Genomic DNA, 22,034 nt, shown 5'->3' on the forward strand with positions numbered 1-22,034 from the left:
AGTGCTAATGGTATGGGTTTCTCTTGGGTGTGATGAAAATGTTCTAAACTATGCTGAATGTTGCACAAGTCTACACATATGCTAAAATCCACCGAATTCTATATGTTAGATGGATAAATTTTATGGTGTATGAATCAATATCAATAAAACTTATTTAAAAAGTGAAACATGGCTCAGAGGCCAGCATTGTGGCATAGCGAGTGAAGCTGACTGTGACGCCGGCATCCCATATGGGTGTCAGTTCGAGTCCTGGCTGCTCCTTCTGATCTAGATCCTTGCTAATGTGCCTGGGAGAGCAGTGGAGGATGGCCAAAGTTTGGGTCCCTGCCATTCATGTCGGAGACCTGGAAGAAGCTCCTGGCTCTTGGCTTCAACCTGGCCCAACCTTGGCTGTTGTGGCCACTGGGGAGCAAACCAGCTAATGGAAAATCTCTCTCTCTCCCTCTGTCTCTCTCCTTCTCTCTGTAACTCTCAATTTCAAATAAATAAATCCTAAAAAATAAAATTAAAAAGTGAAACATGGCTCAAAGTAGGAATTTGTGTGAGAAAATTTTACTTGATTATTCTGTTGTGTCTCCCTGATACATTATTGGAATGGACATGATCTGTGAATGAGGAACACTTCCCTTACCCAGGCCTTTGAAGAAAGAAATTTCATGAAAATCTGGTGTTTATCTGTTTTTAACTTTAGATTATAGATAGGAATACAATTACCTAAACCTACTCAAGTACTTTAATATAAATATTATTGGGGCATCCCATATCAGAGCATGAATTCCAGTCCCTACTGCTCTGTTTTTTTTTTTTTCTTTTAAGATTTATTTTATTTATTTGAAAGACAGAGTTACAGAGAGAGGTAGAGAGAGACAGAGGTCCTCCATCTGCTGGTTCACTTTCCAAATGTCTGCAACAGCCAGAGCTGTGCCAATCCGAAGCCAGGAGTCTCTTCTGGGTCTCCTACACAGGTGCAGGGGCTCAAGCACCTGGGCCATCCTCCACTGCCTTCCCAGGCCACAGCAGAGAGCGGGATGGGAAGTGGAGCAGTCGGGACTTGAACCAGCGTCTATATGGGATGCTGGTGCTGCAGGCCTGGGCCCCAACCCGCTATGCCACAGCACCAGCTCCACTGCTCTACTTCTGATCCAGCTCCCTACTATTGCATCTGGAAAAACAGCAGAGGATGGCCAAAGTGCTGGGCCCCCGCACCCAAGTGGGAGACCGGGATGCAGCTCCTGGCTCCTGGCTCCTGCCTGGCCTAGCCCTGGCTGTTGCAGTCACTGGGGCAGTGAACCAGCAGACAGAAGATCTCGCTCTCTCTCCCTCTCTGTGTCACGCTGCCTTTCACATACATAAGTAAATATTAAAAAAAAAAAAAAAAAAAAAAGGAAAGAAAGGAGTAGGATTTTTGGAAGACGTTTGATCATTTCCTAAACCAATTCTCTTTGGCCTTGAAAACCCAGGCATCCCTTCAATTCCCAGCTTCATCCGGAACACCAGGAAGAGCTCCTGCAGCGAGCAGTCACCAGGAGCCGCCAACCAGCTCTTCTGTCCCTTCTCAGAAGATGGCCGCCCCCGAGAGGGCTTCCCAGGACAGGATTTCCCGGTTCGATTACGATTTGCTGCCGGAGCTGTCGGTGCTCCTGGGCATAGATGCGGTTCAGTTTGTAAAGGAAATGGAAGAGGAGGAAGAGAAAGACCGCGAGGGGATGGAGAGAGGCTTCCGCCCGCAAATGCGCAGCGAAGCCAAGAGGCTGCAGACCTTCGTGACCTATCACCCGTACAGCTCCTGGACCCCGCAGGAGATGGCCGCGGCCGGGTTTTATTTCACCGGGACCAAAAACAGGGTTCAGTGCTTCTGCTGCGGCTTGATCCTCTGCGGCTCCAGGCTCCGGAGACGGCCCCTGGACAACCACAGGGAGTTAGGGCCAGACTGCGAGTTCCTTTCGGGCAAAGATGTGGGGAACATCGCCAAGTATGATGTCAGGGTGAAGAGTCCAGGGGGCGAGCTGAGCGCCCACCACGTGAGGAGCCAAGATGAGGAGGCCAGACTCGGCTCCTTCCGGCTCTGGCCCTTTTATGTCCAAGGGATATCCCCGCGGGCGCTCTCCGCCGCCGGCTTCGTCTTCACGGGTAACGCGGGGTTTGAGGGTCAGCTTCCAGCTTTCAGCTGTTTGGGCCACACTCTGTGAATCTCTCTTCACTTGCTTACTTTGGCTCTGCTTTATACCAGGTTCCGCATGTGTGAATTTGCAAAAACATTTATAAAACAATAAACGTCCTTTTGTTTAATCTGGACCTTGGACAGTACCTGCCGTATCCCTAAAGGCTCCGAGAAGGGACCATGATGTCCCCCTGACATCGGTCTCTTCCCCCATGAGCAGCTCTCTATTGCTTTTTTTTTTTTTTTAACAATTTTATTCATTTATTTGAAAGGCAGAGTTACAGAGAGGCAGAGAGAGAGAGAGGGTGAGACAGAGAGAAAGGTCTTCCATCCACTGGTTCACTCCCCAAATGGCCAAGACAGCTGGAGCTGGGCCAGTCTGAAGCCAGGATCTGGGAGCTTCTTCCAGGTCTCCTACACGGGTGCAGGAGTCCAAGCACTTGGGCCATCTTCCACTGCTTTCCCAGGCCACAGCAGAGAGCTGGACCAGAAGTGGAGAAGCTGGGACTAGAACCGATGCCCATATGGGATGCTGGCACTGCAGGTGGTGTCTTAACCTTCTGCACCACAGTACCAACCCCTCCTATTGCTCTTACATCATCTTTCCTGGGCTCTTTTCATTTCTGCAGTACTGGCGGTGGGGGAGGGGTGGAGAAAGGAGGGTATTGTTTATTTGTTTTAATATGAAGTCTAACTCCAATAGGGAAAATTGCCTTTCAGAAAATTGCTCTTTCTTTGGCTTATCCTAGCCACACTATGGATATCATAACAGATGTGAATAACTGAATAACTACTTTATGCTAGGCATGGGTTGAGCACTAATCCTAATCCAACCAAGTTGTTCCTTTACCCTCATTTTACAACCGGGTTCACTGAAGCTTGAAACATTTACAAAATGTGCCTGCATTTCTATAATATAGAACCAACGTTGTCATGGCAATGCCAAACACGCGGTCTTTTAATGGTGCTGCTCTGCCTCCATCACTCTGGCCCTGGAAGCTCAGATAACAAAATGCCAACTCTGGGGGCTGGTGCTGTGGCATAGCAGGTAAAGCCGCCACTTGCAGTGCCGGCATCCCATATGGGCACCGGTTCTAGTCCCAGCTTCTCCACTTCTGGTCCAGCTCTCTGCTGTGGCCTGGGAAAGCAGTAGAAGATGGCCCAAGTCCTTGAGTCCCTGCACCCACATGGGAAGTAGCTCCTAACTCCTGGCTTCAGATCCTTGCAGCTCCAGCTGTTGTGGCCATTGCTTCCATTTGGGGAGTGAACCAGCGGATGGAAGACCTCTCTCTCTCTCTATCTCTATCTCTATCTCTATCTCTCTGCCTCTCCTTCTCTCTGTGTAACTCTGACTTTCAAATAAATATAAATCTTTAAAAACAAAACAAAACGCCAGCTCGGGGAGAGAGGGGTCAGGCATATTGAGGTAGACAGTTTAGGGTTCCGCCTGTGAAGTGTGCTGTGGCCAAGGGGAGGGATTTCACAGCGTGGACAGTGGTGCTTCCGGGCAGCAAGGCGGTGGATGAAGAGACAGCCAGATGAGCTGAGCTAGGGGACGAGCTGGAGCGTATCTCCCTCATATACACAACAGTCACCTCTGGCGACACACCCCTGGTGCCACTGCTGGGCAACTGAACTGTTGTCCTTCCTGTGCAGGTAAAAGGGACATTGTGCAGTGCTTTTCCTGCGGTGGATGTTTGGGAAACTGGGAAGAAGGAGATGATCCTTGGAAGGAACACGCCAAGTGGTTCCCCAAGTAAGTGGATGAATGTGTTTTGCTTAGAATGTTCAGGTTTGGCCGCCGCCGCGGCTCACTAGGCTAATCCTCTGCCTGAGGCACTGGCACCCAGGGTTCTAGTCCTGGTCGGGGCGCCGGATTCTGTCCCGGTTGCCCCTCTTCCAGTCCAGCTCTCTGCTGTGGCCCGGGAGTGCAGTGGAGGATGGCCCAAGTGCTTGGGCCCTGCACCTGCATGGGAGACCAGGAGAAGCACCTGGCTCCTGCCTTCGGATCAGCGCGGTGTGCTGGCCGCAGCGGCCATTGAAGGGTGAACCAACGGAAAAGGAAGACCTTTCTCTCTGTCTCTCTCTCTCTCTCTCTCTCTCTGTCCACTCTGCCTGTCAAAGAAAAAAAAAAAAAAAGAATGTTCAAGTTTATTTTTTTTAAGACAAAAACAGAGGAAAGAACCACCTTCAGTTCTGATTGTCCCCTTTCCAAACCTGGAACACCTTAGAAGTTATTCAAGCAGGAAAGGCATGATTACACCATAAAAAGCTTAAATTATATTACTTTATATAATTTTTCAATGTTGTTTTATTATCCCAAACACTAAGATAGTTTTGCCAAGAAGTTTCATGAGTGCCTTAACTAACAAATGATAATTTACACAGGGATTGTATAAAATGGTGTATAAAGTTGGAAAGTAAATACAATATTTTTCAAAATTTTTTTAAAGATTTATTTTATTAGGCCGGCGCCGCGGCTCACTAGGCTAATCCTCCGCCTTGCGGCGCCGGCACACCGGGTTCTAGTCCCGGTCGGGGCACCAGTCCTGTCCCGGTTGCCCCTCTTCCAGGCCAGCTCTCTGCTGTGGCCAGGGAGTGCAGTGGAGGAGGCCCAAGTGCTTGGGCCCTGCACCCCATGGGAGACCAGGAGAAGCACCTGGCTCCTGCCATCGGATCAGCGCGGTGCGCCGGCCGCATCATGCCAACCGCAGCGGCCATTGGAGAGTGAACCAATGGCAAAAGGAAGACCTTTCTGTCTGTCTCTCTCTCTGACTGTCCACTCTGCCTGTCAAAAAAAAAAAAAAAGATTTATTTTATTTATTTGAAAAACAGAGTTACAGAGAGAGGTAGAGACAGAAAGAGAGGTTCTTCCATTCACTGGTTCACTCCCCAGATGGTTACAATGGCTGGAGCTGTGCCAATCCTAAGCCAGGAGTCTCTTCTGGGTCTCCCACGCGGGGGCAGGTCCCAAGGACTTGGGCCATCTTCTACTGCTTTTCTGGGCCACAGCAGAGAGCTGGATCGGAAGAGGAGCAGCCAGGAGTTGAACTGGCGTCTACAGGGGATGCTGGCGCTTCAGGCCAGGGCTTTAACCTGCTGCACCACAGCGCTGGCCCCAGTAAATACAATATTTAAAATATTGCAAATGGGCCAGCACCGCGGCTCACTAGGCTACTCCTCCGCCTGTGGCGCCAGCACCCCGGGTTCTAGTCCCGGTTGGGGCGCTGGATTCTGTCCCGGTTGCTCCTCTTCCAGTCCAGCTCTCTGCTGTGGCCCGGGAAGGCAGTGGAAGATGGCCCAAGTGCTTGGGCCCTGCACCCGCGTGGGAGACCAGGAGGAAGCACCTGGCTCCTGGCTTCGGATCGGCGCAGCGTACCGGCCGTAGCAGCCATCTGAGAGGTGAAGCAATGAAAGGAAGACCTTTCTCTCTGTCTCTCTCTCACTGTCTAACTCTGCCTGTCAAAAAAAAAAAATATTGCAAATGGTTTCATATACTGCTGGAAGAATTTTTCAAAGATTCTATTTACTTATTTACTTGAAAGGCAGAGTGATAGAGAGAGGGAGAGATAGAGAGAGATCTTCCATGTGCTGGTTCACTCCCGTCCAGTGCACACAATAGCCAGCAATGGGCCAGACCAAAATCAAGAGGCTGGAACTCCATCCAGGTTTCCCACATGGGCGGCAGGGACCCAAGTACATGGGCCGTTGTCCACTGCCTCCCAGGTGCGTTAGTAGGAAGCTGGATTGGAAGTAGAGTAGTCAGGACTCAATCCCCAGCACTCTGATTTGGAATGTGGGCATCTTAACTACCCAGCTAAATGCCCAACTCTGGCCCCAGTTTCTGACAGTTCCAGGGAAGTTCAAGAAAATTCAATGGGACCGGCGATGTGGCTCAGCACCGTTAACAACCTGGCCTTGGGCGCCGGCAGCCCATATGGGTGCTGGTTCTGGTCCCGGCTGCTCCTCTTCCGATCCAGCTCTCTGCTATGGCCTGGGCTAGCAGTGAGGGTTGGCCCAAGTCCTTGGGCCCCTGCACTCACATGGGAGACCTGAAGGAGGCTCCTGGCTCCTGGCTTCAGATGGGTGCAGCTCCGGGCGTTGTGGCCATCTGGGGAGTGAACCAGCGAATGGAACACCTCTCTCTCTGTCTCTACCGCCCTCTGAAATTCTTTCAAATAAATAAAAATAAATCTTTATATAAAAAAAGAAGATTCAGCAATTCAATACTTCTTAACAAAAGTTTATTGTCATATATGTCTGTCATAGTGTTGGGTACGCTTTAATTATAATTATCAATTGTAGATGTGAATTTCTTCAAAGTAAGAAGACTTCAGAAGAAATTATCCAGTATATTCAAAGCTACGAGGGATTTGTTGACGTGACGGTAATTTGTAACAACAAAATGTTTTCTCAAGTTGTATTTTGATGACCAAATAATATGTGAATCAGAAGGGGACGACTTCCTTTTTCAGCCATGGGTTCTGTTTGTTTCCCTCCTTCACATTTTATTCCCTTGCCTCTCTTCTGCAGAGTTAAAAAAAAAAAAAAAAAAATCCTGCCAGCGCCATGGCTTAACAGACTAATCCTCCACCTTGCGGCGCCGGCACACCGGGTTCTAGTCCCGGTTGGAGCGCCGGATTCTGTCCCGGTTGCCCCTCTTCCAGGACAGCTCTCTGCTGTGGCCCGGGAAGTCAATGGAGGATGGCCCAAGTCCTTGGGCCCTGCACCCGCATGGGAGACCAGGAGAAGCGCCTGGCTCCTGTCTTCGGATCAGCGCAGTGCGCCGGCCACAGTGGCCATTGGAGGGTGAACCAACGGCAAAAAGGAAGACCTTTCTCTCTGTCTCTCTCTCACTGTCCACTCTGCCTGTCAAAAAAAAAAAAAAAAAATCCCACTCTCTTTTTGAACTGGACCCCTTAGAATTTCTTTGTCCAGAGTTGGCATTTGATTGGTTCTGCCTGCCTTCCTGGTAATCTTGCTCTCTTTGACGGAGGTCACCTCCCAGCTTCCCTTGGCTGCCGCCATCTGAGGATCTGCTGACCTGGCACCACCACGCACAGAGGGCCTCAGAGGTGGCTCTGAGATAGGCAGAGAGACAGAGAGGGCACCTGTGCACAGATGCCACACAGCCTGAGCTGCCTCAGGCTAGGAGTCGGGACCCCAACCCAGGTCTCCCACATGGGTGTCAACAACCCAATTACTTGAGCTGTTGCTACTGCATTGGTAGTTAGCTGGAGTCAGGAGCCAGTGATAGGAAAGCAATTCAGGTACTCCAGTATTAACCACGAGGCTAGGCCCACTCTCTAGTTACTTATCTTTTTTTTTTTTTTTTTTTTTGACAGGCAGAGTGGACAGTGAGAGAGAGAGAGACAGAGAGAAAGGTCTTCCTTTTGCCGTTGGTTCACCCTCCAATGGCCGCTGTGGCCGGCGCACCGCGCAGATCCGAAGGCAGGAGCCAGGTGCTTCTCCTGGTCTCCCATGGGGTGCAGGGCCCAAGGACTTAGGCCATCCTCCACTGCCTTCCCGGGCCACAGCAGAGAGCTGGCCTGGAAGAGGGGCAATCGGGACAGAATCCGGCGCCCCGACTGGGACTAGAACCCGGTGTGCTGGCGCCGCAAGGCGGAGGATTAGCCTGTTGAGCCACAGCGCCAGCTGTATTTATCTTTTATTGGTAAGGATTTCCTAGGGGCAAGTGATGGAAAACCCAACTCAAACTGACTTAAGGAAAAAGAGAGAATGTATTGGCTGACAAGACCCAGAAGACCAGAACCCTGTCAAGAACAGGGTGAGAGTCGGACAGGAAGGGGTTTCCTGGGAAAGCGGATGGATGTGGTTATCCGAGCTGCATCAGTTGCGCAGCACCTGGCGCCCTTCTGGGTTGAGGGTCCTCCCTGTGTCAATGCGCATCGGTGGTGTCTGAGTGCAGCTCCGCTTCTCAGCTGGGTCTCTGGAAAACGTGACCGGGAGAAGGTTTCCTGTTGGTCACGGTAGACATGCGTGGGTTTTGCTGTGGTTATTTTGCACTGAGAGAAAACAGTTCCAGCAGCGACAGAAATCAGAACTAAGGGAACGGCCCTCCGGCAACCCTGCGCCTCCCTCCACGCTGGGGGAGGAGGCTCTCCCAGTTCTTGCTCGCAGATAGGCGAATACTTTAATAAGTCAGACATTTCATTGCCTGAATGCCATTTCTTTCAGGGAGAACATTTTTTGAAGTCCTGGGTGCAAAGAGAATTACCGATGCCGTCAGGTAAAGTTCAGACAGATTCAAAGCTTCCGCTTCTCTATTTCTTCTTCTGTTTTGGTTTCTTTTTTGGTCCCTGTCTTTTTTTTTTTTTTTTAATTTTTGACAGGCAGAGTGGACAGTGAGAGAGAGACAGATAGAGAAAGGTCTTCCTTTGCCATTGGTTCACCCTCCAATGGCCGCCGCGGTAGCGCGCTGCGGCTGGCACATCGCGCTGATCCGAAGGCAGGAGCCAGGTGCTTCTCCTGGCAACCGGGACAGGATCGGTGCCCCGACCGGGACTAGAACCCGGTGTGCCGGCGCCGCAAGGCGGAGGATTAGCCTAGTGAGCCGCAGCGCCGGCCGGTCCCTGTCTTTACTTTTTAACCTGTCCACATCCATTTTTCTGTCTCATTTTACAGTGCCATAACTCTATTTTTAAAAACCATTATTGAGGGATTTCTGGTCTTGTGGTGTGCTGTATTTTTTTAGTATGGATGGCCTAATGTTTATTAGGTAGTATTGGTTCCTGGACTTGACCCTTCTGTTCAAACAACTAAAATTTCTGGAGGGGCCGGCACTGTGACGTAGTGGGTAAAGCCGCCACCTGCATTGCTGGCATCCCATGTGGGTGTCGGCTTGAGTCTTGGCTGCTCTACTTCCAATCCAGCTCTCTGCTGTGGCCTGGGAAAGCAGTGGAGGATGGCCCAAGTCCTTGGGCCCTGCACCATGTGGGAGACCAGGAGAAGTTCCTGGCTCCTGGCTCTGGATTGGCCCAGATTTGGACATTGCAGCCATTTGGGGAGTGAACCTAGTGGATGGAAGACGGATCTCTCTCTATCTCGCTCTCGCTCTCTGCCTCTGCCTCTCTGTAACTCTGCCCTTCAAATAAATAAATAAATAAATAAATAAATAAATAAAACTCTTTAAAAAATCTCAATAAGGCCAGCACCGTGGCTCATTAGGCTAATCCTCTGCCTGCGGCGCCGGCACACCAGGTTCTAGTCCCGGTTGGGGCGCCGGTTCTGTCCCAGTTGCTCCTCTTCCAGCCCAGCTCTCTGCTGTGGCCCGGGAGTGCAGTGGAGGATGGCCCAGGTCCTTGGGTCCTGCACCCACATGGGAGACCAGGAGGAAGCACCTGGCTCCTGGCTTCGGATTGGTGCAGTGCGCCGGCTGCAGCAGCCATTGGGGGGTGAACCAACGGAAGGAAGACCTTTCTCTCTGTCTCTCTCTCTCTCACTGCCTAACTCTGCCTGTCCAAAAAAAAAAAAAAAAAAAAAATTCTGGATAAAATGTTTTTGAAAACACTCTTAAACAGCTCGATGTGCTATAAAGTAAAGGCGGATTCCATATGAAATGACAGCCAGAACCCCGGGATTACACGGAACACTAAAGGACGCCTTCACATTCAGGAAATTTGTAAAACCAAGTTAATGCAAGTTTAGTTTTCAAGTCCCCACGGCTGGCAGAAGACAGAGGTGAGGTTTAGGGCCAGAGTGGCCATCCCGGAAAACAAGAAATTAACCTGTCTGTTCTTAGGGAGCCACAACGAAGGCAGCCGTCCTCAAATCTTTTTGTTTGTTTGCTTGTTTTAGTTTCTTTCAAAAAAAGAGATTTATGGGGCCGGCGCTGTGGTGCAGTGGGTTAACACCCTGGCCTGAAGCGCTGGCATCTCACAGGGGTGCCGGTTTGAGACCCGGCTGCTCCACTTTCCATCCAGCTCTCTGCTATGGCCTGGGGAAGCAGTAGAAGATGGCCCAAGTCCTTGGGCCCCTGCACCCATGTGGGAGACCCAGAAGAAGCTCCTGGCTCCTGGCTTCGGATCGGCGCAGCTCTGGCTGTTGTGGCCAATTGGGGAGAGAACTAGCAGATGGAAGGCCTCTCTCTCTCTCTCTCTCTCTCTGCCTCTCCTCTCTCTGTGTAACTCTTTCAAATAAATGGATCTTTAAAAAAAAGAGAGAGATTTATTTATCCAGGTCTCCCATGTGGGTGCAGGGGCCAAAGGACTTGGGCCGTCTTCTGATGCTTTTCCTAGGCCATGAGCAGGCAGCTAGGTTGGAAGTGGATCAATCGGGACCCCAGCAGGTGCCCATGTGGGAAGCCGGCAGTGCAGGCATGAGCCTAAGTCACCACAGCGCCGGCCCCAGTCTTCAAATCTTGACACTGACTTTGGCAGCAGGGGACTCTCCTCTATTTTTTGTTTTTCTAGCTTTCTTTTGATGCTAGATGATAAAGAGATCATTTCGAAACTTGTTTTAGGATGGGCAGTTTCAAACACACACAACAATAAGACCACCGCAAGTCCAGCAGGTGGTCCGTGTTGCCCCCGTATGTCCCTTCCTTCTCTTCTCACCCTGCCTGTAATTGCTCTTAGGCCCACTCCGCCCGTGAGCTGAGATCCTTCCACCTGAACACAGGAAGGGCTGGGTGCTAGGGCCCGCTGGACTCAACTTGCGCCTTCTCTTCCAGCTTATGGCAACGACAGCGTCTTTGCTAACGAAGACCTCCGGCGGGATTCCTTTAAGAACTGGCCCCACAAGTCACCTGTAGGGGCTGCGGCTCTGGCCCGAGCGGGTCTTTTCTACACAGGTGAGTCCACACAGTGTGCTCCTCGTTCGCTCGACCTCACGCCCCACACAGACTGTGCCATCCCGGGCTGCCCGCACTCACACGCAATAGTGTCCGCTCTTCTCACTGCTCCTGCGGGATCCCTTCTTTTTGCTGCCTCCTCTCCCAGTTTTCCACACCTGTCATAGGTGGTGAAGCTCTGGACTTGAAAGCCTAAAGTTTGGACTGACCGGGAGTGCATGTCTTCGCTTGGGGATAATGATCACATCTTTCTCTTTCTACACATTGATCTCCTACCCCCTGGAAAGCTCCCAGAAACTATCACAGGGTGCTGCTTATATTTCTTTATTTTATTTAAATTTTTTTATTTATTTGAAATGCAGAGTTACAGAGAAGGAGAGAGAGAGAGAGAGAGAGAGAGAGAGAGAGAGAGAGAGAGAGAGAATCTTTCATTTGCTTGTTCACTCCTCAAATGGCTGCATTGGTCAAGGATGTGCCAAGCCAAGCCAGGAGCTGGAACTCCATCTGGGCCTCTCATGTAGGTACAGGGGACCAAGCACTCAGGCCATTGTCCGCTGCCTTCCCAGGCACATTAGGGAGTTGGATGGCAAGAGAAGCTGCCAGGACTGGACATGGCGCTCTGTACCTGCTGCACGGCGACCACCAGTGCTCCTTGCTCTCTATCATACCATTGTCACACGGCCACATCTAGCTGGAAGAAGAGTGGGGAGCCTAACCAGTTTCCTGGGCGGGGAACTGCCCAGCCGTGAGAGACTGAGAAACAGTGCTGCCATGGGTGGCGGTCTTTGCCACACTCTGGTGGAGCAAATCAGCACCATGCATTCTCATGGTTCCAAAGCACGCGGAGTCCCCCACCAGCTCACTGCTGGTCCTTGGCAAGCTGCACCCTCTCATCTGCCAGGTCATCTGGTTCCCTTCAGCGAGATCTCTGCCTGGGGTACAGCAAGGTGAGCACAGGGAGGGAGCTGTGCCATTCCTGGGTGCCCTGAGGGCTTTCCTCTGAGCACACACACACGAACACATGAGCTAGAGACCAGGTACATCAGCTGAGGAGCCAAGTAGCCACCACAGAGCAGCCGCGAACAGAGGCATGCCCTTGTCACTTTCCCTAACACACACAATGCACTGGCACAAAAACTTTTTTTTAAGACTTTATTTATGTGAGAGGTAGAATTACAGAGAGGGAGAGACAGAGATAGAGGTCTTCCATTCGCTGGTTCACTCCCCAGATGGCTGCAACAGCCAGAGCTGGGCCATTCCAAAGCCAGGAGCCAGGAGCTTCTTCCGGGTCTCCCATGCAGTTACAGGGGCCCAAGCACTAGGGACATCTTCCTCTGCTTTCCCAAGCCATAACAGAGAGCTGGATCAGAAGTGGAGCAGCCAGGACTCCAACCAGTGCCGGTATGGGATGCCTGTGCTGCATTCACAAAAGCTCCTAATGTCTCACAGTCTTAAGCCTCAAAAGAGAGTGCCCTGGGGTGGGTTTTGTGGTACAGCAGCTTAATCCAGTGTTGCAGCACTGGCATCTCATACTAGAGTGCTAGTACAAATCCGGGCTCTTGGGGGCCACGCTGTGGCACAGCGGATTAATGCCTGGCCTGAAGCACCAGCATCCCCTATGTGCGCCAGTTTGAGTCCCAGCTGCTCCTCTTCTGATCCAGCTCTCTGCTATGGCCTGGGAAAGCAGTGGAAGATGGTCCAAGTCCTTAGGCCCCTGCACCCACGTGGGAGATCTGGAAGAAGCTCCCGGATCCTGGCTTCAGACTCATCCAGCTCCATTTGGGGAGTGAACCAGCAGATGAAAGACCTTTCTCTCTCTGCCTTTCCTTCTCTCTCTTTGTAACTTAGACTTTCAAATAAATAAATCTTAAAAAAAAAAGAAGTCCTGGCTCTTTATTTCCAATCCAGCTCCCTGCCATGTGCCCAGGAAAGCAACAGGTGATAGCCCAAGTACTTAGGCCCCTGCACCCATGTGGGAGACCCAGATAGAGTTTCGGGCTCCTGGCTTCAGTCTGGCCCAGCTCCAGCTGTTATGGCCATTTAGGGAATAAGCCAGCAGATTAAAGATTTCCTCTGTCAGCCTTTCAAATAGAAGAATACTGCTTCTCTGGTGATTCAACCAGTGACTTTGCCACAAAATCCAATTGGAGAAGCGAGTAAGGTTGCAGTGGTAAAGGTCTGGTGGTTATCACCTGCTCGTCACTTGCCAAAGACACATGCTGGTGGCACTGAGGACGCTGCATTCCTTCTAGGTATAGAGGACGTCGTCCAGTGTTTTTTCTGTGGAGGATGTCTTAAGAATTGGAAAGAAGGTGATGACCCCTTGGAAGATCATACCAAGTATTTTCCCAAGTGAGTACAACAAATGTTTGTTGGAATTTGGATTCACTTTAAGAATCTGCCCTCCTGTTCCCAGCGTGGTACTGTGGCACAGTGGGTAAAGCCGCCACCTGCAGTGCCAGCATCCCATATGGGCACCAGTTTGAGTCCTGGCTGCTCCACTTCTAATCCCGCTCTGCTATGGCCTGGGAAAACAGTAGAAGATGGCCCAAGTGCTGGGGCCCCTGCACCTGTGTGGGAGACCTGGAAGAATCTCCTGGATCCTGGCTTCAGATTGGATCGGCTCAGCTCAGCTCAGCTCCAGACATTGCAGCCATTTGGATAACGAACCAGCAGATGGAAGACTTCTCTCTCTTATGCATGCTGCCTCTGCCTCTCTGTAACTCTGCCTTTCAAATAAATAAATAAATCTTTTATTTTTTTAAAAAAAGAATCTGTCCCCCAATTTTATCTATAAATTAATTTTTTTCTGTTTTTAAAATTTTTTCATTTTTTTTTGGAAAGGCAAAGAGAGAGAGAGAGAGAGAGATTTTATCCATTGGTTTTCTCTACAAATGCTGGGAACAGCCAGGCCTGGGTCAGGTGGAAGCTAGGGAAACCAGAGATCCATCTGTTTGTTTGTTTGCTTGTTTAATTTTTTGACAGGCAGAGTGGACAGTGAGAGAGAGAGACAGAGAGAATGGTCTTCCTTTACCATTGGTTCACCCTCTAATGGCCGCTGCGGCCGGCACACCGCACTGATCCGAAGGCAGGAGCCAGGTGCTTCTCCTGGTCTCCCATGCAGGTGCAGGGCCCAAGGACTTGGGCCATCCTCCACTGCACTCCCGGGCCACAGCAGAGAGCTGGCCTGGAAGAGGGGCGACTGAGACAGAATCTGGCGCCCCGACCGGGACTAGAACCTGGTGTGCCAGTGCCGCAGGCAGAGGCTTAGCCTAGTGAGCCGCGGCGCCGGCCTAGAGCTCCATCTGTATATTCCATGTAGATGGCAGGGGCCCAAGCACTTGGGCCATGTTTCATTGCCTTCCCAGGCCTATTAGGGAACTAGATGCGAAATTGAGCAACCGGGGCTTGAACTGGCATTCTGATATGGAATGTTGGCATCGCAAGCAGTAGCTTAACCCCCTGCACCACAATGCTGAACCCTGTTTGCACCATTTTATGTTGCCAGCAGCAATGTAGGAGGCTTCTCTATATCTTTGTCAATACATTTCCGTTTTTTCCCTCCATAAATTAAAGCAATCTGCTTAGCTTTTAAAGTGTACTTAGTACCAGTTCATATTCAAATTCTCCCAAATGTTTAAACCTCCCCTCATGCCATTCAGACTAATCAAATATATCATCATTTTCATCTTCTTGAAGGAGACTCACTGACATCTTCTACCCTGTTGCAATATGAATGCAATATTGTCTTACAGTCTTCCTGGGACCCTGGGATCCTGACATCCGGGAGATTCTCCAGTGTTGTGTCTCGTGCTTCTTGGAGCCAATCTCATCCTCCTTTAGTTTTTTTTGTTTTTTTTAGTATAGAAGCAGGTGTTGTGGTGTAGCTGTTAAGCCACTATTTGAGACGCCACATCCTTGCCTCTGCTTCTCTCTCTCTCTTTTTTTTTTTTTTTTTTTTTGACAGGCAGAGTGGACAGTGAGAGAGAGAGACAGAGAGAAAGGTCTTCCTTTTTGCCGTTGGTTCACCCTCCAATGGCTGCCATGGCCGGCGCGCTGCGGCTGGTGCACTGTACTGATCCAAAGGCAGGAGCCAGGTGCTTCTCCTGGTCTCCCATGCGGGTGCAGGGCCCAAGGACTTGGGCCATCCTCCACTGCACTCCCGGCCATAGCAGAGAGCTGGCCTGGAAGAGGGGCAACCGGGATAGAATCCGGCACCCTGACCGGGACTAGAACCCAGTGTGCCAGCGCCACAGATGGAGGATTAGCCTAGTGAACTGCGGCGCCGGCCCTCCTCTAGGTTTATGACTTGTTTTGATGGGACATTCCTCCACGGTTCCCTGGGAAATCTGCATAAGAGAGACATGTTTTAACTTAAAATTTTTTAATTTATTTAAAAATAATTTTTTTGTTTAAAAGGCAGAGTTACAGAGAGAAGGGGAGAGGCTGAGAGAGAGATCTTTCATCTGTTGGTTCACTCCCTGAAATGGCTGCAATGGCTGGGGCTGGGGCAGGCTATAACCAGGAGCCTGGAACTCCCATCTGGGCTTCCCTCACGAGTGTCAGGGGCCCAAGTACTAAAGGCATCTTCTGCTTTCGCAAGATATTAGCAGGGTGCTGGAAGCGGAGCAGCTGGGACTTGAATCAACACTTAAATGGGAAGCCGGTGCTTAACCCACTGTGCCGCAATGCACAAGCTCTGAATCTTTTTCTTAAATATTTTCAATTTATTTAGTTGAGGTGGACAAAGAGACAGACAGTGAGAGAGAGAGCTCTCATCTGTTGGTTCATTCCCCAAGTGCCCATAATGGCCAGAGCTGTGCCGGGGCCAAAGCCGAGGCAGGAGCTCAGTCCGGGTCTCCCACAGGGGCGGAGTAATTGAGTTACTTTAGCTGTTACTGATGTTTTCCATAAGCTACATTAGTAGGAAGCCGGAGTCAGGAGCTACAGGTGAGTGTTCAACTATGGGATGTGGTCCTTTTAACCACTACGCCAAATAACCCCCACCCCTTCTGATTTTTTTTAAATTTATTTATTTGAAAGGCAGAGCTACAGAAAGAGACAGGGAGAGATAGAGAGAGATTCTAGCAGTTGGTTCACGCCACAGATGGCAGCAATGGTCAGAGCTGGGCTGACCCGAAGCCAGGAGCCAGGAGCTTTCCCCAGATCTCCATGTAGGTACAGGGATCCAAACACTTGGGCCATCTTCCACTGCTTTTATAGGCTATAGCAGAGAGCAGGATTGGAAGAGAAGCAGCTAGGACTCGAACCAACATCCATATGGGATGCCAGTACCACAGGTGGAGGCTTTGCCCACTATACCACTTCTCTGGCCCCCAGAGTATTCTTTATTCTTAAGTCTTTATCTGATATTAATATTGCCACTTCAGCTTTTCTAAAAGATTTATTTATTTATTTGAAAGGTAGAGACACACACACAGAGAGAGAGAAAGTGAGAGAGAGGGAGAGAGAGAGAGAGAGAGAGAGAGAGAGAGAGAGAATCTTCTATCCACTGGGTCACTCCCCAAATGGCTGCAAAGCCGGGAACCAGGAGCTTCTTCTAGGCCTCCCATGTGGATGCAGCTGCTCAAGCACTTGGACCATCTTCTGCTGCTTTCCCAGGCACATTAACAGCGAGCTGGATCTGAAGAGGAGCAGCTGGGACACAAACCAGCACTCTTATGGGATGCCAGTGTCGCAGACAGAGGCTTAACCTTCTACGCCGCAGTGCCAGCCCCTCCAGCGTTTTTAGAATTAGTTTTTACAAGTTATATCTTTTTTAAAATCATTTTTTTTTGACAGGCAGAGTGGACAGTAGAGGGAGACAGAGAGAAAGGTCTTCCTTTTGTCGTTGGTTCACCCTCCAATGGCCGCCGCAGTAGGCACGCTGCGGCCGGCGCACCACGCTGTTCCGATGGCAGGAGCCAGGTGCTTATCCTGGTCTCCCATGGGGTGCAGGGCCCAAGGACTTGGGCCATCCTCCACTGCACTCCCTGGCCACAGCAGAGAGCTGGCCTGGAAGAGGGGCAACCGGGACAGGATCGGTGCCCCGACCAGGACTAGAACCCGGTGTGCCGGCGCCGCAAGACAGAGAATTAGCCTGTTAAGCCACGGCACCAGCCCTAAAATCATTTTAATTCTTATATATCTGCAATTATATTGTAAGTGAACTTCTTGTAGCAGCAAAGTTGGGTCTTGCTTTTTTATCAGTCTCACAATATCTGTTATAAGAAAAATGAGTATGTGTACAATATTAATGTAATTGTTGATAAATATTTTGGCATTCATTTTCTTTTTGTTCCATCTCTTCTTTCTTTTTTTTTTCTTTTCCTGACTTTTTGGGGTTTGAGTACTTTTGTCTTTTAATAACAAATCTTTAGTTTATTTGAAGCAATTCAGTTTCAAAAACTTTAAGTTACAGCAGTCACAGACAAAACAGGGTAGTCAGAAACAGTAAAGAACAATCAGGAGTAGTGTATTTTTTGTTTGTTTTAAAGATTTATTTGTTTATTTGAAAGGCAGAGTTACAGAGGGGGAGAGACAGAGGCTGATAGAGGTCTTCCATCCTCTGGTTCATTCCCCAAATGGCTACAATGGCCAGGACTGGGCCAGGCCAAAGCCAGGAGCCAGGAGCTTCTTCCAGGTCTCCCATGTGGGTGCGGCTTCCCAAGCACTTGGGCCATCTTCTGCTGCTTTCCCAGGCACATTAACAGGGAGCTGGATCGGAAGTGGAGCAGCCGGAACTCGAATCTGCACCCCATGGGATGCTGGAACTGCAGACAGCAACTTAACCCGCTGTGCCACAGCACCGGCCCCCTTTTGGTTTGTTTTTAACACTGCCATGGCCTTATTCAAAACGCAGTTGCACAAGAATATTAGCAAAGTTTTTAAGGAGAAATTCTGTAGGAACTTAACACACTATCTACATACTGCCATACAAAGAACAGAAAAACAGGTACAAAATATACAAACATACAAAATATTAAACCCACTCTTACTTATTTTCATGAGAGCACCACCCTCAAAACTAAGTCTGTCTTGAAAGTTAGCTGCAGGCTCTAAATATTGTTTTCATACCAAAGAACTCTTAATTTTGATTGCACAATATGATAGTTTACAGAAAGTTAATATATAGATTTTGTTTTAAAAATAGGTATTTTATCATCTGGCATAGTATGCAGTGACAATTATTAGGTACTAAAACAGGAAATTTGAACTCTTAAAATTAGGAGGAAGATGTTAAAGTCTTTTGGAGATTCCAATCTCCCCACTAAATTTATCCCAAATGTTTTATTTCAGTCAGTTGTACAATTTTTTTTTTAGTTTCTTTGCAAATAACTGCACTTTTAAAAGCTTGAGTATTTTTAATACTTAATTTTATCGACATTTTTGATGTATTAGCTATTCATCTTTGTCTTTTTAGTACTTTCTCTAGGTTTTATGATAGGCATGTTTAATATAGCATAGTCATCTTCAAAAAGGACTAAAACTTAACAGAAAATATATGAACCATACAACAGTACAGTTCCATGTCTCTCCTCTTAATACTTTGTGCTGTTATTATACATTTATGATGCTTTACAAGGGGCAGGTATGTGGCCTTTAAGGTAACCAGCGATTGGCAAACACGCATCCCGTATCAGAGTGCTTGGGTTCGAGTCCTGGCTCCACTCCCAAATCCAGCTTCCTGCTAGTACACACTATGGAGGAGGCAGAAGGTATCTCAAGTAGTTGGGTTCATGCCACCCACATGGGAGACTTGAATTGAGCTTCAGCCTGGCCCAGTTATATCCGTGGCAGACATTTGGGGACTAATCCCATGGATGGGTGCTTTCTCTGTCTCTCAAATAATTTCTTTAATAAGTTCACAGAAAATGGAATTAATGAGGGGCTGGCACTGTGGTGCAGTGGCTTAAAGCCCTGGCCTGCAGTGCCAGCATCGCATATGGGCACTGGTTCTAGTCCCAGCTGTTCCTCTTCTGATCCAGCTCTCTGCTATGGCCTGGGATAACAGTAGAAGATGGCCCAAGTGCTTGGGCCCCTGCACCCATGTGGGAGGCCCAGAGGAAGCTCCTTGGTTCCTGGCTTCGGATTGGTGCAGCTCCGGCCATTGCGGCCATTTGGGGAGTGAACCATCGGATAGAAGATCTCTCTCTCTGTCTCTACCTCTCTCTGTAGCTCTGTCTTTAAAAAAAAAAAAAGAAGAAGAAGTGGAACTGGTGCTCCGGTATGGGATGCTGGTGTCATAGGCAGGGGCTTAACTCACTGTGCCAAATGCCAGACACTAAAAAATTATCTTTTAAAGTACTTTTATAAGCAGCGAAAAGATGTCATTTGTATTTACCCACTTAGTTACCATTCCTGACACTCTTCTTTCCTAGGGGTAAATTCAAGTTTCCTCATCATATAAATTTCCTGCTAGCTGAACAGTTTCCTTTCACACTCTTTGTGGAGCAGGTTCTCTGGCAACTCGCTTTACTGGGTTTGGTTGCATGAAAAAGTCTATATTTTACCTTCTTTCATTACCCTTTTGCTTGATGGGTCTATTTGTCTCTTGATTTGTCTCTCTGTGGCTGATCTTGGACAGAAATAGGAAAAGTCCTCCTTGCTGTTTTTCTGTTGCTATGCTTGTGTTCTTGGTCTCATCTTGAAGTCATCTAAGGAAGATGAAATGAACTCTCCCCTTGCTTGACCTGCTGCTCGCCTGTGATTCCATAGTGTGGAGATGGGCCCGAGACAGTTGATGCTTCTAGTTTTTTCTGTTGACCTCCCCACATTTACGGTTCTCACCTGTCAGAGTCAATACTTGCAGGTAAAGCTTTCTTGAATTTTCTCTCTTAGTTCAGCAGACATCATACCTGAGTTTAGAAGGTGTTTGCATCCCAGTTTCTTGCTGTGTGGCAAATGGATTTTAGAGAGTATGTTTGTGATAGTTTTCAGTTTAGATATTGATAAGAGTTTTCTAGAAAAAAATAATCTTTTTATTTGGGAATAATAACATTTACAGAAGAAATAGCATAACACAGAGTTTCTTTTTCTTTTTAAAGATTTATTTATTTATTTCAGAAGTAGAGATACAGACAGTGAGAGGGAGAGACAGAGAGAAACGTCTTCCGTCCACTGGTTTACTCCCCAAATGGCCGCAACGGCCGGAGCTACGCCAATCCAAAGCCAGGAGCCAGGAGCCTCTTCCTGGTCTCCCACGTGGGTGCAGGGGCCCAAGGACTTGGGCCATCTTCTACTGATTTCCCAGGCCATAGCAGAGAGCTGAATGGGAAGAGGAGCAGCTGGGATTAGAACCAGCGCTCATATGGGATGCTGGCACTGCAGGCAGAGGATTAACCTACTGCACCACAGTGCTGGCCCCCAAGAGTTTCTACATATGCATATTAACTTACCCAGCTTCTTCTGATGCTGGCGTCTTACGTTACCATGGTACCTTTGTTGAAGTTTGGAGTTGCTGCAGTGGTCCCTTTCTGTTAACCAAATTCCAGCCTTTATTTGGATTTCACCAGTTTTTCCTTTTTTGTGTTTTGGGATCTGTAAGTGGAGGAATTTTCTTCTCTCTCTCCCTCTCTTTTGATTCTTTAAGTTCATTTTTATTGGTTCCATGGATGAGCATTAAATATGTACTCATTCCACCAAATTTCCTAGATATCCTCACCATCACTTCATAAACCACTTTCTATGGCCGAGAGCCACAGAGAACACCTGGAAATGTTAGTCTTATACTTAATCTTTGCCCCCTGAAACTCCAGCAGGACTTTTTACAACCCAATGTGAAGCAAATGTTTAATTGCCTATAACTGGTTTTATAACTGTTACCCTTTGTGTTTAGTTGTCAGTTTCTCCAAACTTTGAAGTCTTCTGCACAAGTGGCTCCAGACCTTGAAGGCCATGGTGAACTTCCTGAATTAACGGTAATGACCCCTACCATCCTGCTTGTTTTCAGCTGTCCATGATCATGTATGTGACTGAAAGCTCTTCTGAACAGGGATAACTCATCATAGATAATAAATAAATTCTACAAATATCTACTGAGTAACCATCACACATCGGGTGTGGTCGGGAGGAACAGGGTGAGCCAGTGACCCAAGGCCCGGCTTCAGGAAACATGTGGTCTGTCCCTCCTGCTGCAGAGTTGAGTCTGTCACACTCAGGGCTGAGCTGCATGCAGCCTGCTGGGTCCCACGTGGGATCTCCCACTTGGAAGGCAGTGAGGCCTGACCTTCCACTTGGCTTTGTTCAAGGCTCGGAAGGTCTGTTTCTTTAACCAAAGAAGAAACCTAGATAACAGGTTGACCTATCTACACTGTTCTCTAAGCTACAGGTCGCTGTCCCCTTACTACACACACACATCCCCACCATCTGATTTTGGAGCTGTGTGTTAGGTATGTAACGTTCGTGCCACAGGAAGAAAAAGCAGACTGTTATGCACTCAATCCACCTTTCATATTCATGAATCAGAAAGTGACATGGGAGGAGGAAAGTTTATGTAATATTAAAAATGTAGGGAATAACTCAGGACAGAGGCTGCACGTTAGAGTTTTTGACGGGTTCTTGCTGTAGACTCCATGAGTCTGATGAGCAAGGATAGGACTCACCCATGGGGTGTAGCCTATGTGTACCATCTGGGAACACCCCCTCTCACAGATGTGTGCAGATTGTTTCATATCTGGGACACACCCCCCTTCAATCACCATGCATACCCGAGGATGGGCTGGGTTTAGAAGATGTTCGGTCCCCATTTATAACACAATGTCCCATGCTCTGATGCAAATTTTGATTCAATAAGGGCTTTTATTTTTCAAAGGAATCCACCAAGGGAAGCAGTCCCAAGGAATCAGTAGAATTTAATTCTACAGGGCCAGGTAAGATCCTTGAAGTAGCACAATGGGATTATATATATGTGTAAATCTAGTTGTTTAGGGGTGGGGATTTGACAAGAGTGATGAGTTGGAATTGTCCAGAGAGCTCCTAGAGAGAAGCAGTGTTGGAATGGAGCGCGTTCTGTGTGAGGGCAGTCGGGATTCTTGTAACATCTCCAGAGTGGACGCAGGA

The 22,034-nt window shown here is 48.7% G+C and overlaps 1 protein-coding gene across 1 annotated transcript in view; it reads left to right on the top strand.

The window, feature by feature from the left end:
• The first annotated feature begins 1,562 nt into the window (after positions 1-1,562).
• The window catches only part of LOC133774296 (baculoviral IAP repeat-containing protein 1-like), a 40,329-nt gene continuing 19,857 nt past the window's right edge, over positions 1,563-22,034 (top strand). Inside the window, exons 1-8 of the mRNA XM_062211941.1 lie at positions 1,563-2,130; positions 3,818-3,917; positions 6,467-6,548; positions 8,360-8,411; positions 10,854-10,973; positions 13,226-13,325; positions 20,812-20,893; positions 21,787-21,844. Of these exons, the coding sequence (XP_062067925.1) occupies positions 1,563-2,130; positions 3,818-3,917; positions 6,467-6,548; positions 8,360-8,411; positions 10,854-10,973; positions 13,226-13,325; positions 20,812-20,893; positions 21,787-21,844 (1,162 nt within the window). The remainder of the gene's footprint in view (positions 2,131-3,817; positions 3,918-6,466; positions 6,549-8,359; positions 8,412-10,853; positions 10,974-13,225; positions 13,326-20,811; positions 20,894-21,786; positions 21,845-22,034) is intronic.

The sequence above is a fragment of the Lepus europaeus genome, chromosome 15 (genome assembly GCF_033115175.1).
Source record: "Lepus europaeus isolate LE1 chromosome 15, mLepTim1.pri, whole genome shotgun sequence".
Taxonomy (NCBI): Eukaryota; Metazoa; Chordata; class Mammalia; order Lagomorpha; family Leporidae; genus Lepus; species Lepus europaeus.